This window comes from Salmo salar, chromosome ssa01 (assembly GCF_905237065.1).
Source record: "Salmo salar chromosome ssa01, Ssal_v3.1, whole genome shotgun sequence".
NCBI classification, from domain to species: Eukaryota; Metazoa; Chordata; class Actinopteri; order Salmoniformes; family Salmonidae; genus Salmo; species Salmo salar.
In genome coordinates, this window is record NC_059442.1 from 22,127,150 (window position 1) to 22,141,496 (window position 14,347).

The window sequence follows — 14,347 nt, forward strand, 5'->3', positions numbered from 1 at the left end:
CAGGGATGCTGGCCCTTATTGACTCCAGTGCTTCCCACAGTTGTGTCAAGTTGGCTGGATGTCCTTTGGGTGGCTTTTAAACAGGCTTTTAATTCAATGTTGGTGCACAATTTCTACTTAAAATATCAAATGGACACAAACTGTGCTCTTTTCCTGAAACAACCCAATAATATTCTACTAAATGTTAACTGTAAGTCTTCTGTGGTTTTGAAATGATTGTGGCCCTAACATATTGGTAGCCTAGTGGTTAGAGCATTGGGCCAGTAACTGAAAGGTTGCTAGATTGAATCCCTGAGCTGACAAGGTAAAAATCTGTCGTTCTGCCCCTGAACAAGGCAGTTAACTCACTGTTCCTAGGCCGTCATTGTAAATAAGAATTTGTTGTTAACTGACTTGCTTAGTTAAATAAAGGTAAAATATATATAATAATATTGACCATGTAATGCTTAGTTCTGGTGTAGAGGCTATTACCTCACAGGAATCACATGATCTCACTTCTCTGTATGTTGCTGCAGAGTTACTAGTGGAGTAAGGGAAGGAAATTCATTTGCACAACTGAATGCATTCAACCAAAATGTGTCTTCTGCATTCAACTCAACCCCTCTGACTCCGTCCATGTCATCGGCGCCTGGGGAGCAAGTGTTGTTGGGGGTTTTCCTGCCTTGCTCAAAGGCAGAATGGTTGATTTTACCACCTTGCTGGCTCAGGGATTTAACCTTTCGGTTACTGACCCAACGCTCTTAACCGCTAGGCTACCTGCCACCACTGGAGAGAGAGGAGTGGCAATAAAGTAACAGGATTGACCATAACAGGGTTGAGGTTTTCATCTTAAATCAGCCATATTTAGCTAATTTGGTTTATTTGGTTTCATGTTCTCCTTGAGTATCATCCTTCATATTACACAGCCAAATAGCAGTACCAGTTGCTTGTTGAAACATGGGTTTGGTTAAACAAAGCCTGTGCTATAGCTGTCCATCACTGTAGACTGGCCCAGGGCCAGCCTCATAAAGGTGTCAGGCAGCCCGGGTCAGACAGCACACCTTCCTCAGTGTAATCATGTGTCCATCTGTCAGACCCTGCCAGCTCCCCTCTCTCCTCTCTGACAGGGTTTCCCTGTTACCACCCTCCTCTCGCCCTGATCACTGATACCCTTTGGATCCCCACACGCTAACACACACACACACACACACAGACACACAGACACACACACATATAGATGCACACACATACACACACACCAGCATAGAGCATGCACTACACATCCCATTTCCTTCCCCGAGTTAGAAAATATTTGACCTTTTAACACATTGAAGGAATGTTTTACATTGGTGTCACTGATCACTATACATGTTAAGATACACCAATCATGATGGGTGATTTATGACAACATCAATTCTCAAATTCAGTAGCATCTTAAATTCAGTGTTCTTTTGAAATGTGTTGCAGTTAAGCAGTGAGTAAATCTGGTTTGTCAGAGACCAGCCTGACCAGCCTGACCAGCCTGACAGGGGGGCTGGGGGTTCATTCAAACCAGAACCGGTGTGTCACACTCGATTTTCCATGTCTGTTCTGAGACTATTTGTTTTTGGAACTCATTGAAATGTATCATATTTCTCGTCTGCCCCATCCATCCCTCCCTTCCCTCTCTTTCTGCCTCTAACGGGATTTAGCATATCAATGGCAGATTAGTTAGTTTAACAAAGGCTTACCGTGGTGAAGCTCTTTTCCACTCTGCTTTCCAGTGGGCCGCTCGGACCTCACACATTGATTCGTCATGTTGGCGTCTTTGGTGTGTGTGTGTGGTCGCCTGCGTCTCTTTGTGCAGAGTAGGGCTGAATGGTTTTGTGCTGTTAGCCCCGCAGTGTGTGTTGATTACAAAGGCCATGCTTAGTCACTATGGGACCTGACACAAGATGTGTGTGCCATTTCTCTAACCAGCCTGGATGCAACTCTGTTACTTCAGTCATCTTTATTGCCTAACAACAACACAGCTACGATAGAGCTTGCCAATGCAAGTGCCTCAGTGCAACCAATCAATATGATCAATATACTGTGAGTATGTGTGTGTGTATATATGTGTATATATATATATATATATATATATATATATATATATATATATATATATATATATATATAGTACTAGACACCTACTCATTCCAGTTTTTATGCTTTATTTTTCCTATTTTCTAGATTGTAGAATAATCATTAAAGTCATTAAAACTATGAAATAACACATGGAATCATGTAGTAACCAAATAAGTGTTAAACAAATCAAATATATTATATTTGAGATTCTTCAAAGTTGCCACCCTTTGCCTTGATGACAGAGTAGGTGAACGGATGATCTCCGCATGTGTGGTTCCCACCGTGAAGCATGGAGGAGGACGTGTGGGGGTTCTTTGCTGGTGACACTGTCTGTGATTTATTTAGAATTCAAGGCACACTTAACCAGCATGGCTACCACAGCATTCTGCAGCGATACGCCATCCCATCTGGTTTGCACTTAGTGGGAGAATGTCAATAGTGTTCAAAGCTGTCATCAAGGCAAAGGGTGGCTACTTTGAAGAATCTAAAATCTATATTTTGATTTGTTTAACACTTTTATGGTTACTACATGATTCCATGTGTGTTATTTCATAATTTTGATGGCTTCCCTATTATTATACAATGTAGAAAATAGTAAAAATAAAGAAAAACTCTTGAGTGAGTAGGTGTGTCCAAACTTTTGACTGGTACTGTATACACAATCAATATATGATATATGCCATTCAGCAGAAGCTTTCATATAAAGTGCCTTATAGTCATTCATACAGTCATGCATACATTTAACAATCACCAGGCTATTCCCTATTTTGGATCTATTAAGTACAGTGTTCTCTTCCCTCCTCTGTTCTCATGCCCCCATGATCTTTCCTAACATGGGCTGCATGGTCCCAAAAATGGAGACGTACAGCCCCCTACCCAGCCCCCTACCCAGCCCGCTACCCAGCCCTCCCCAGAGGCATCTACTCAGCCCTCTCCAGAGCCCTCTACCCTGCCCTCTCCAGAACCCTCTACCCTGCCCTCTACCCAGCCCTCTACCCTGCCCTCTCCAGAGCCCTCTACCCAGCCCTCTACCCTGCCCTCTCCATAGCCCCCTACCCAGCCCTCTACCCTGCCCTCTCCAGAGCCCCCTACCCAGCCCTCTACCCAGCCCTCTCCAGAACCCTCTACCCAGCCCTCTCCAGAGCCCTCTACCCAGCCCTCTACCCTGCCCTCTACCCTGCCCTCTACCCAGCCCTCTACCCTGCCCTCTCCAGAGCCCTCTACCCAGCCCTCTACCCTGCCCTCTCCAGAGCCCTCTACCCTGCCCTCTACCCAGCCCTCTACCCTGCCCTCTCCAGAGCCCTCTACCCAGCCCTCTACCCTGCCCTCTCCAGAGCCCTCTACCCTGCCCTCTCCAGAGCCCTCTACCCTGCCCTCTACCCTGCCCTCTCCAGAGCCCTCTACCCTGCCCTCTACCCTGCCCTCTCCAGAGCCCTCTACCCAGCCCTCTCCAGAACCCTCTACCCAGCCCTCTCCAGAGCCCTCTACCCAGCCCTCTACCCTGCCCTCTCCAGAGCCCCCTACCCAGCCCTCTACCAAGCCCTCTCCACAGCCCTCTACCCAGCCCTCTACCCTGCCCTCTCCAGAGCCCCCTACCCAGCCCTCTACCCAGCCCTCTCCACAGCCCTCTCCACAGCCTTCTACCTTGCCCTCTCCAGAGCCCTCTACCAAGCCCTCTCCACAGCCCTCTACCCAGCCCTCTCCACAGCCCTCTCCACAGCCCTCTACCAAGCCCTCTCCACAGCCCTCTCCACAGCCCTCTACCCAGCCCTCTACCCAGCCCTCTCCACAGCCCTCTCCACAGCCCTCTCCACAGCCCTCTCCACAACCCTCTCCACAGCCCTCTACCCAGCCCTCTCCACATCCCTCTACCCAGCCCTCTCCACAGCCCTCTACCCAGCCCTCTCCACAGCTCTCTACCCAGCTCTCTCCACCCAGCTCTCTCCACAGCCCTCTACCCAGCCCTCTCCACAGCTCTCTACCCAGCTCTCTCCACCCAGCTCTCTCCACAGCCCTCTACCCAGCCCTTTCCCCAATACAGAACTGTACCAATCTGTAGACCTGAGCTGCATGCAGCTGGAATGGGAACTACGTGCAGTGGAAAGTGTTGCAGTAAATGCCAACAGGAGGTGAATCCAGCTGGCCAGGTCTCAGAGCAGGGCAGGAGGGGGAGTGGAGGGGGATGGTCCCAGGGCCCCGGGTCTGGAGATTAGGAATGTTTTATTTTATTTCTTTCTTTTTATTTATTTCACCTTTATTTAACCAGGTAGGCAAGTTGAGAACAAGTTCTCATTTACAATTGCGACCTGGCCAAGATAAAGCAAAGCAGTTTGACACATACAACAACACAGAGTTACACATGGAGTAAAACAAACATACAGTCAATAATACAGTAGAAAAATAAGTCTATATACAATGTGAGCAAATGAGGTGAGATAAGGGAGGTAAAAAATAATATGGTGCAAAGGAGCAAAATAAAATAAATAAAAACAGTAGGGGAAGAGGTAGTTGTTTGGGCTAAATTATAGATGGGCTATGTACAGGTGCAGTGATCTGTGAGCTGCTCTGACAGCTGGTGCTTAAAGCTAGTGAGGGAGATAAGTGTTTCCAGCTTCAGAGATTTTTGTAGTTCGTTCCAGTCATTGGCAGCAGAGAACTGGAAGGAGAGGCGGCCAAAGGAGGAGTTGGCTTTAGGGGTGACCAGAGAGATATACCTGCTGGAGCGCGTGCTACAGGTGGGTGCTGCTATGGTGACCAGTGAGCGAAGATAAGGGGGGACTTTACCTGTCAGACGTATGGAGGAAAACCTCACCCTGACAAGGCACTCTGGACACCGGAAGGATGCGACAATGCTAGAGCCATGCAATGAATCACTTTAAAGTATGACAGGGATTAGGATGTGTCTGTTGTTTTGGAAACATGAAGCTGTGTAAAAGTAAACATTCTTGATATTGTTTAGTAATGTCTACATTTGGATAAACATTTGTAATCCTCCTAAAATCCCAAAGCGATGAAAATACCAAGCCCAGTGAAGTGGGATCTTGTGGAAAGCAGGGCAGCTATCATAAGATCCCTATCCACTGAGCTCTCCTCGCTCTCACACCCTCCTTTCAGCACCCTGTCTTCACAGCCAGGGCCAACACACACACACACACACACACACACACACACACACACACACACACACACACACACACACACACACACACACACACACACACACACACACACACACACAGAGGAATCTTATCTCTTTGTTCCCTGCTCTCCACAGGACCCCAGCTTATCTCAGCTCCATTAAAGCCAGAGGCAGCAGCCCTAACACTGGGGTCATTGTTATGGTGTGTATGAGCACCCTCCCTGTCCCTTTTCCCAGCCTTCTCAGCCCTCCTTCCCACTAGACACATCTAGAAGCCTAGTACTGGCCATGGGTGGATTAGGCTAGACAGACCATAGCGACGCTTCCGTCTATGGACCTGAATCAGACTGAATTAGGCCTACAGGAGGAGATGCAGACTGGTCTGCTGTGTGTAAAGGCAGACTAGATGCAAGAGCTACCGCCTCAGATTAGACCAGAGCCTAGGCCAGCCGGGAGCGCTGGATGATCATGCAGTTATGTAAGGCAGCTGCTAACAGACAGAGCCTTCATGTTCCATATGCATTAGGCATAAAGGAGGCCTTTTAAACACAGGAGTTTATCAGTGTTTACATGACTGGGCCAAGGCTATGCTCTGCTGCTCTGGGAACTAGGCACATTGAATGTGTTGTTTAGGGGGGGGGGGTTAATACAGTACAATAATTCTGGTTTATGCTCATTTAAAAGCAGTTTGCATAGTTTGTCAGTGTAGCCCCTAACGCTGTCCTCTTTCCTGGTGTCCTCTTTCCTGGTGTCCTCTTTCCTGGTGTCCTCTTTCCTGGTGTCAGCCTGCAGCCGTGGCTCCACCACCCTGGAGAGAAGCATTTTAGGAGCTCCAGCTGTTCCCCTCTCTGCTGTATCGTGTGCCAGCTCTGGTGCCCGTGGGCCTCGTTGGCCGTTGTGTTACTGCTCACATTGTTCCGTGGGTATTGTGTGTGACCCTGACAGGGAAGCAGCTGTGTTAGGTGAGCCTGCCAGAGTAGCCATGTTGGCAGGGAGAAGCAGCTCTGTAGGGGGCCTCCACCAGGATGGCCCCCTACATCCATCCATCCCTTCTCTGGCTCTCTTCCTCCCTGACAGCCCCTATCGACCCTTACATCTGAATATGGCTGATACACTGCTGATGAAGGCAGGCTTCTCTTGACTGGCTGGCTGGCTGGCTGATTGGCTGGCTGGCTGGCTGACTGACTGGCTGACTGGCAGAAGGGTTGGGGAAACACACTTTATAATTTCATGAAGGGAGAGATGAGAGGAGTGAAAAAAGGCATTGCTGCCCTTCACAGAAACGGGGCATCGTTTTCCTGCCAGGCAGAGGACATGACCTCCCCTGCGAGGGAAGACGGTGAGTGAAAGATCCATGGTTACACTGTAATACAGTGTAGTCAGGCATAGCAAGAGACAGGCTACTTTTCTTGTACAGAACTCCATGTCCAGTGGAAATGTTGGACTGAGAAACCTCAGTAGAGGTTGTGAAATGTCCACTTTGCTACATGACACCACAATGGATTTGTGTGTATGAAAAGAAGATATGCTGTAGCCAGGTGTGTGGGTGTGCGCACGCCAGTGATTTAGTGAGTGTGTGCATGTATGTGTATAACCTGTGTGTGTTTAACCTGTGTGTCTTGACACGAGCAGTGGAAGTTGTGTAGAAACTGTGGGTCTGGGACCGGGAAGTGACTCAGTATTGATTTGGCTTACTTCCTGGCTGTGTTGCAGGACGCTGCTGCTCCTCTGTCACTCCACTCAGGATGTTAACCTCCTGTTTCCCTCACTGCTTGCTGTCTGACGGCCTGGGCCATTATCTGAGAGTCCAGAGCATTACCTGGCCCAGCCCTTACGGACTGCAAAGCTGGAGGTTACATCACAGCTACTGGAGAGCGTTGTTGAAGTGAGCTCACCCCAGACTGCCTGCTGAGAACCAAAGCTAGCAAGACGAGAAAGACAGTTCTGTCTTTTCTAGCAGATGCTTAGTTGTCCTTTTGCTCCTAATGCTGCTGGATAGAATTTCTGCAATAGTTAAATGATTACTGACAGTAACTATTCCACATCGTCGACTAGAAAAGTTATTACAATGGCTATGTCAGAGCGGTTTTGATATTTTTCATTATCAATAGCCTACCCCTATTGGCACTCTGCCTACTTGTATTGCTGTATGGAGAAGAGTGGCATGCTATATTGAATAGCCATTTGATTGTTTTTTCCTTCCGCTGTAATCAGTGCATTCCACTGTTTCAGTGTTTCAGGGGATAAAGATGTTTGAATGTGAGCTCCCTTCCTGAGCCAGTGTGTTTTGAATTCTCCTGCATCCTCCACGTTGACTGCTGACGTGAGCCACAGGAAGTAGTTCATGGGAGCAGGAGTGTGTGTGTGTGTGTGTGTGTGTGTGTGTGTGTGTGTGTGTGTGTGTGTGTGTGTGTGTGTGTGTGTGTGTGTGTGTGTGACTCATTGTAGCTTGTGTGGATTAAACAGCTGTGTTTCCCTCTCTCTCTCTCTGTGGTGATATTCAGCCTAATGTTCATTCCACACACACACCCCCGTTCCATTCCTACACCACAGGCTTGCTGGCTCTGGCAACGATGACTGTATAAAGGCAGCCATTACTCCGTGAGTCAGAGAAGGAGCTCTGTACAGTACTGTATACAATATAAACTTATATTTATCAGATGGGGGCCAACCATAAATTAGTAGCACTTGTCCAGTAAATATGGCAAACCGCATTGAACATAATCATAAATGTCCCCAAACCAAATGAGAAGGGGAAAAGAAAGAGTAAACAACTATTGAATGAATATTATTAAGACAGGGTCTTGGTCAGCTGATGCCAATTTCAAAAAGTGTATATGAGTTATTGTGGGTATATTGTTGGTCGAGCCAGTAGATTATAAGTGTTCCAGCCATTGCGTTCTGGATATAGTGGATACTCACAAGCGTTTTTCTGTTTCTTCCTCGCCAGTTCCCGGAGTGTGGCTTCTTTGGCATGTATGACAAGATCCTGCTCTTCCGCCATGACCTGACCTCTGAGAACATCCTCCAGAGGCTGATGTCAGCAGAAGATATCCATGAGGGAGATCTGATAGAGGTGGTGCTCTCTGGTGAGTAGTTCTGATCTGGGTTCAACCCTAACGGCTTTTATTAACTTTTTGACTTTATATGTACTAATTTAGTAAACAACATTTTGTGTAATTCAAACCTGTGTGTTGTACAGTGCTGTTTCACGCCTATCTAAAGCTCACCTCCAGAGACACAGGTGGCTAGTTTCCCCTCTCTTTTCCTGTCACAGATGATTTCAGTTTCCTGCTGACTATTGAGTCTAACAAACACTGGCTCGTAAAGGCATTCTTTTCTGTTCCATCTGTCTCCATTGGGAAGCACCTCACAGTCCCACCACCTGGACTGGACATCCCCTCCTCCCTCTCTCTCTCTCCGGGGTAGAACTGGAAGCATTGTCTGCATGGATCCAGACATGAAATAACTCTGCGGCCGGATGGATCTGATCTGCTGGTGTTTAGCAGTGAGCCCCAAATGACTGTATCCAGGAGACCTCTGGTTTCCTCTGTCTCCTTCCATCTGGGTTGAGACTGTTGACAGGTTTCAGCCTCAGTGTTGCACCTGGATGGCTGTGTGAGGTCAGAGTATTGTCACAACCATAAGCTCTACACCCACACTGCTTCCTCGTCTTAGCCTTGTAGTTGGTCTACATCTGCTGAGGAGATCTACATGTGTCAAACTTGTGCAATGCAAGCGCCGATATGCTTTGCTGTGCTAGTCTGGCACACTGAAAATAGGAATTTTTTAATCATACTATTTATCCTTCCCTTAGTTGCTTCTAATTTACATGAATTAAATACTTTAAAGACACCATTGATTCCTATAAATTCTTTGAGACCTGTTGTTCAGTTCTGTGTCTGTGAGAGACAAACAGCTCAGGGTTCTCTTGGTGCTGGACTCAAAGGGCCTGGCTTGTTTTCTCTGCAGTAAGTGATTGTAGTGGACCCACTGAGTATAAACATGCTGGACTGTGCAGGGCGGCACTGGAAATAGTGGACAGGCCATCCCTAACCAGGGGGTTGGACATGGAGAGAGGGCTGTTTGGTCCAAGAATCCCACTCACTGTTTGTTTCTCACTCAGCATCTCTCTTATTTGACAGGATATGGCATACAAAATGGATGTACATATTTGTTTTATAGCACTTTTAGTCGCCGATGTATGTTACAGACTATAACTTCTGAATTATGTCTGATGGACACTTGTGATGCCGGATTAGTCAAAAATGAAAACAAACAGACATCCCATTGATGTCAGGCCTGCTGCTCGTGAAAAACTCTTTATTGGCTCAATCTTCTATGGTGTTTGATGCAAAACATCTCAACAACCATTTCATAAAGTTGAGGCCGTTAATAGGCTGTGCGTTTTTTTTCCTCAATGTGTTTGAAAAGCCCATGAATGCCTTCTTTCATGTGTTTTTGCCAGGGAGCTATGACCAGTGTGGTGGCATGTGACTTTCTTGAGTTCTTTATACGCTTTGAAGTTCGACTCAAAATGTGCCCGAGTTCATTAGCAACTAAATTAATCTATATAGCTAGTTAATGAAATAGATATTATTCATATGGAGGTGCTGTGTGTCCATATGATAACATGGAAATCAACAGTGCTGCTTTTTAAGCTTGGACCTTTAGATTTGACAGTCCAAGGACCTGCAGTAGGAAGTGAAGTCATAAGGTGATCTGTGGAGGCCTATCAAATTTGGTATGTCTATCTATCGCACATCTGTGTTCCTGGCCGCAGCCATCTGTTTTGCTCTCTCTTTCTTCCTGGTGTCTCTTTCTCTCTATTTTATCTTCCAAAGAATGTTCTCTCTTCCAGGTATTTGGGGATTGTCAGTAAAGTGAATTTTATTCCCTAAGTGGATAGATGTCACATTTGTTGTTCAGAGCTGCATCTCGTCATGGCAACAGCTTCTGAGAATGTCCCTGGTGCATCCTTCATGGGATACTGGTATGTCAACTTGGTCTTATTGTAAAACTGGATCAGAGAAAACACTCACTGAAACACAAAAACACACACAAATAGTTAGTGACATTACGCAGGGTTTTACACCTAAATTCTGCCGTAAAAGATTATGATTCCCTTGTTGGTCAATGGGAAAACCACAACAGCATAAATGATTGCAAAAGAACTGTGAGAAAGAGATTTGTCTCTTTTCTCTCCGGTGCTGGGGGGGATGCAATCACATAGGTTTGGTAGCGAATAGCGATCTCTTATTCACATCTTAGATGAGTCACTCCTGTGAACTAACTGTCCCTTCCAAGAATTACCTCACTCATATCACTCCAACACAAACCACAGCAGCAGATGGAGAAAAGTCCCCTGGGTAATGGCTGGGCCTACCTTGTGTTTCTGTCCAGATAGGAAACAAACCAAACCATACCATGAGCTCGCTGATTAAAGAGCATCGTTATCATGGGATGTGGTCTTCTCTGGTCCTGTTCTGTTGAATGAGACTGTCTGATGTTATAGCACTGAGCTGTTAATGGGATGATATAGCACTGAGCTGTTAATGGGATGATATTGCACTGAGCTGTTAATGGGATGTGGTCTTCTCTGGTCCTGTTCTGTTGAATGAGACTGTCTGTCTCAGTGGTCTTTAGTGTGCTCTGTAATGCCATACCACTCTGAAACAGGTGATGTTGTAGACAACCTTGTAGCCTGTTGTTAGTTTCTGCAGTACCGCCTCCTACTGTAAGTAGATGTTATAGCACTGAGCTGTTAATGGGATGATATAGCACTGAGCTGTTAATGGGATGATATAGCACTGAGCTGTTAATGGGATGATATAGCACTGAGCTGTTAATGGGATGTTGTAGCACTGAGCTGTTAATGGGATGTTGTAGCACTGAGCTGTTAATGGGATGTTATAGCACTGAGCTGTTAATGGGATGTTGTAGCACTGAGCTGTTAATGGGATGTTGTAGCACTGAGCTGTTAATGGGATGTTGTAGCACTGAGCTGTTAATGGGATGTTATAGCACTGAGCTGTTAATGGGAAAAGGGATACCTAGAACAACTGAGTGCATTCAACTGAAATGTTATTTAACCCAACCTCCGATCTGCGACGGGCTGTTAATGGGATGATATAGCACTGAGCTGTTAATGGGATGTTATAGCACTGAGCTGTTAATGGGATGATATAGCACTGAGCTGTTAATGGGATGGTATAGGACTGAGCTGTTAATGGGATGGTATAGCACTGAGCCCTAGTGAGAGAAACCACGACCTCGGAACAGAACAGCTTTCCCCTCCAGCATCTCTTACTGTACATAACTGCCTGTTCTAAGTTACTTCCCAGGTCAGACTCTCTGATATGGATGCATTCACTCCACTATGTGAACAATTTGTTCCCTAGATCTGAGTTATAGTTTGTTTTATACACACAGACATACCAATAACACAAGTGTCGATGGTCCAGTAAATCATCTGACTATTACCGGCTGATAAGACAGCATAAAATGTCTTTATATTACAGTGTACACTCAGCGCTCTTTTTTGACAAACTAACGCAGTGGTACATATTTGAGCTAGCGGTAGCGCTATAGGTCCAGGGCTGTCGGAAATATTTTTGCTGTTTTGACTTCAGGAATTATGGGCGCAGTAGCTGGCTGTGGCGCGTAAAGGCTGGGTTTTAATGAATAAACAAGTTGGAGGCTTGTTTCCTCACTGGCCATTCCGAACGTGCTCCATGGCTAAATATGTGGTTGCTTTAAGTTGCGTATTTATGGTATTTTATGTACTGCGTTGTCATCAATTCCATTGTAGTCCATTATAGCCTAGTTTGGTAAATAAAATAAATAAAAGCCTACAGAAACAAAATAACAAAATGCAGGCCTATCCCATCTTTGCTAAATATGTTGAACATGTTTTCAGTCCACATTGTTCTAAGTAATTGCTTGGTTTCAATATGGAAATATATTGTTAAACATAGCATTTACACTGATATAGGGGCTAGCCTACTGTAAATTGCATTATGGTTGAGCCATGGATATGCCAAACATTGTCAATAAGCAAGGCTCCATCATTTCTCCCTGTAGGCATATAATATTAAGACAACGCAGACAATGGAGGGTTTTACGCACATACAAACTTTTCACAGAAGCTGAAAAAGAGAATATTAAGAGAATGTCCCAAATACAGTATAATGTTTAAAAAAACGTAATGGAACCATCTTACAGATCGCATTCACACTTCTCCAGAAATAGCAGACGGCTCCTAAATTCCATTGCATGGCAGCTGGTTTTTAATCAAATTTAATGAAAAATAAGCAATCCGTTTTTTTAAACAACAATAATATTTGTAAATAGCTTGGTCAGAAGACACAGCGGATTGCTGTTGAACCAGCCTTCGTTATAAATAAAATAAAATCAAATGTTATTGGTTACATACACATGGTTAGCAGATGTTAATGCGAGTGTAACGAAATGCTTGTGCTTCTAGTTCCGACAGTGCAGTAATATCTAACAAGTAATCTAACAATTCCACAACAACTACCTTCCTATAGGCCTAGAGTAAGGGCTTGGTTTTTAATCATATGAAATGGAAAACAAGTAATTGTTACAGGAAGATAAGTTCTAAATACAAGGGTGAACAGCATCATCTCATCTCTCTGTTAATGATGGGCATATGGACACATGTAGCCTACATGGAGGGTTTTTTACACACGTCCAAAACAGAAGCTGGCTAAAATAATGTACTGTAGGCCTACACAACACATAGATAAAAAGGAGATGTCCAGTCACTGGTTTGCTGCTCCCAAACTTGATCTTTTAATAAAGCTTTGGTGATTAAGATTCGTTTCAAAGCAGTCTCACGAGCCAAAACCTTCATTGATAGGCTTGGCTACTTGGCGAACACATTGGGCAGGACAAAAAAAACAGCCTTCATTGAGGCAGGGGAGGCTATAGGTCTATACTTGGTTGATTTTTAATTAAATGAGTCCCAAATGAGAAACAGCTTTTGTTTTTTATGTTAATAAATACGAGGGTTACAGGTACAAAAAACACATCTCTCTTGTTCCATGAGCTGTTTATTTTTTTTTTTTATTTAACATTTATTTAACTAGCTCAAGGGCACTGTGTGTCACGGCTGGATAGGTTGTGCTCCCGCTCACAAAATCCATGCCATTACCAACCATGGTTGACCTGCTAAGACCTGCTTTTCGTTGTTCTTAAAGGACACACCTCAAATACTGCCACTCCGCCCACATCAGTGCAAGCGAGCTGATATTAGACAGGAAACTTGCTGAACCTGGTGAATGCGGTGGAAAACACAAGAGCGGCAGTTTTAACATGCTGAAATTGAAAACAAGTGAGCGTTTAGCACTTGCGCAGCTGTAGTGCCAGCCGAAAATGGAGCCCTAAACCTCTTAACTATACTGAACAAAAATATAAATGCAACATGGAAAGTGTTGGACCCATGTTTAATGAGCTGAAATAAAAGATTCCAGAAATGTTCCACATGCACAAAAAGCATATTTCTCTCAAACGTTCTGCACAAATTTGTTTACATCCCTGTTTATGAGCATTTTATCCATTGTCAAGATAATCCATTCACCTGACAGGTATGGCATATCAATAAGCTGATTTAACAGCATGATCATTACATAGATGCACCTTGTGCTAGGGACAATAAAAGGCCACTCTAAAATGTGCAGTTTTGTTACACAACACAATGCCACAGACGTCTCAAGTTTTGAGGGAGCATGCAATTGGCATGCTGACTGCAGGAATGTCCACCAAAGCTGTTGCCAAATAATTTAATGTTAATTTCTCTACCATAAGCCGTACCATAAGCAATGTCATTTTAGAGAATTTGGCAGTATGTCCAACCGGCCTCACAGCCGCAGACCAAGTGTAACCAAGCCAGCCCAGGACCTCCACATCCATCTTCTTCACCTGCGTGATCGTGGGGGGGGGGGGATTTCTGTCTGTAATAAAGCCCTTTTGTGGGGAAAACCCATTCTGATTGGCTGGGCCTGGCTCCCCACCCATGGCTGCACCCCTGCCCAGTCATGTTAAATCCATATGTTAGGGCCTAATGAATGTATTACAATTGACTGATTTCCTGATATG

General features: G+C 45.2%; 1 protein-coding gene across 3 annotated transcripts in view; it reads left to right on the forward strand.

The window, feature by feature from the left end:
• Positions 1-14,347, forward strand: part of LOC106575860 (serine/threonine-protein kinase D3) — a 69,722-nt gene that overhangs the window by 32,041 nt on the left and 23,334 nt on the right. For all 3 annotated transcript variants that reach the window (XM_014152601.2, XM_014152681.2, XM_045715011.1), the window contains exon 3: positions 8,178-8,316. In XM_014152601.2, the coding sequence (XP_014008076.1) occupies positions 8,178-8,316 (139 nt within the window). The remainder of the gene's footprint in view (positions 1-8,177; positions 8,317-14,347) is intronic.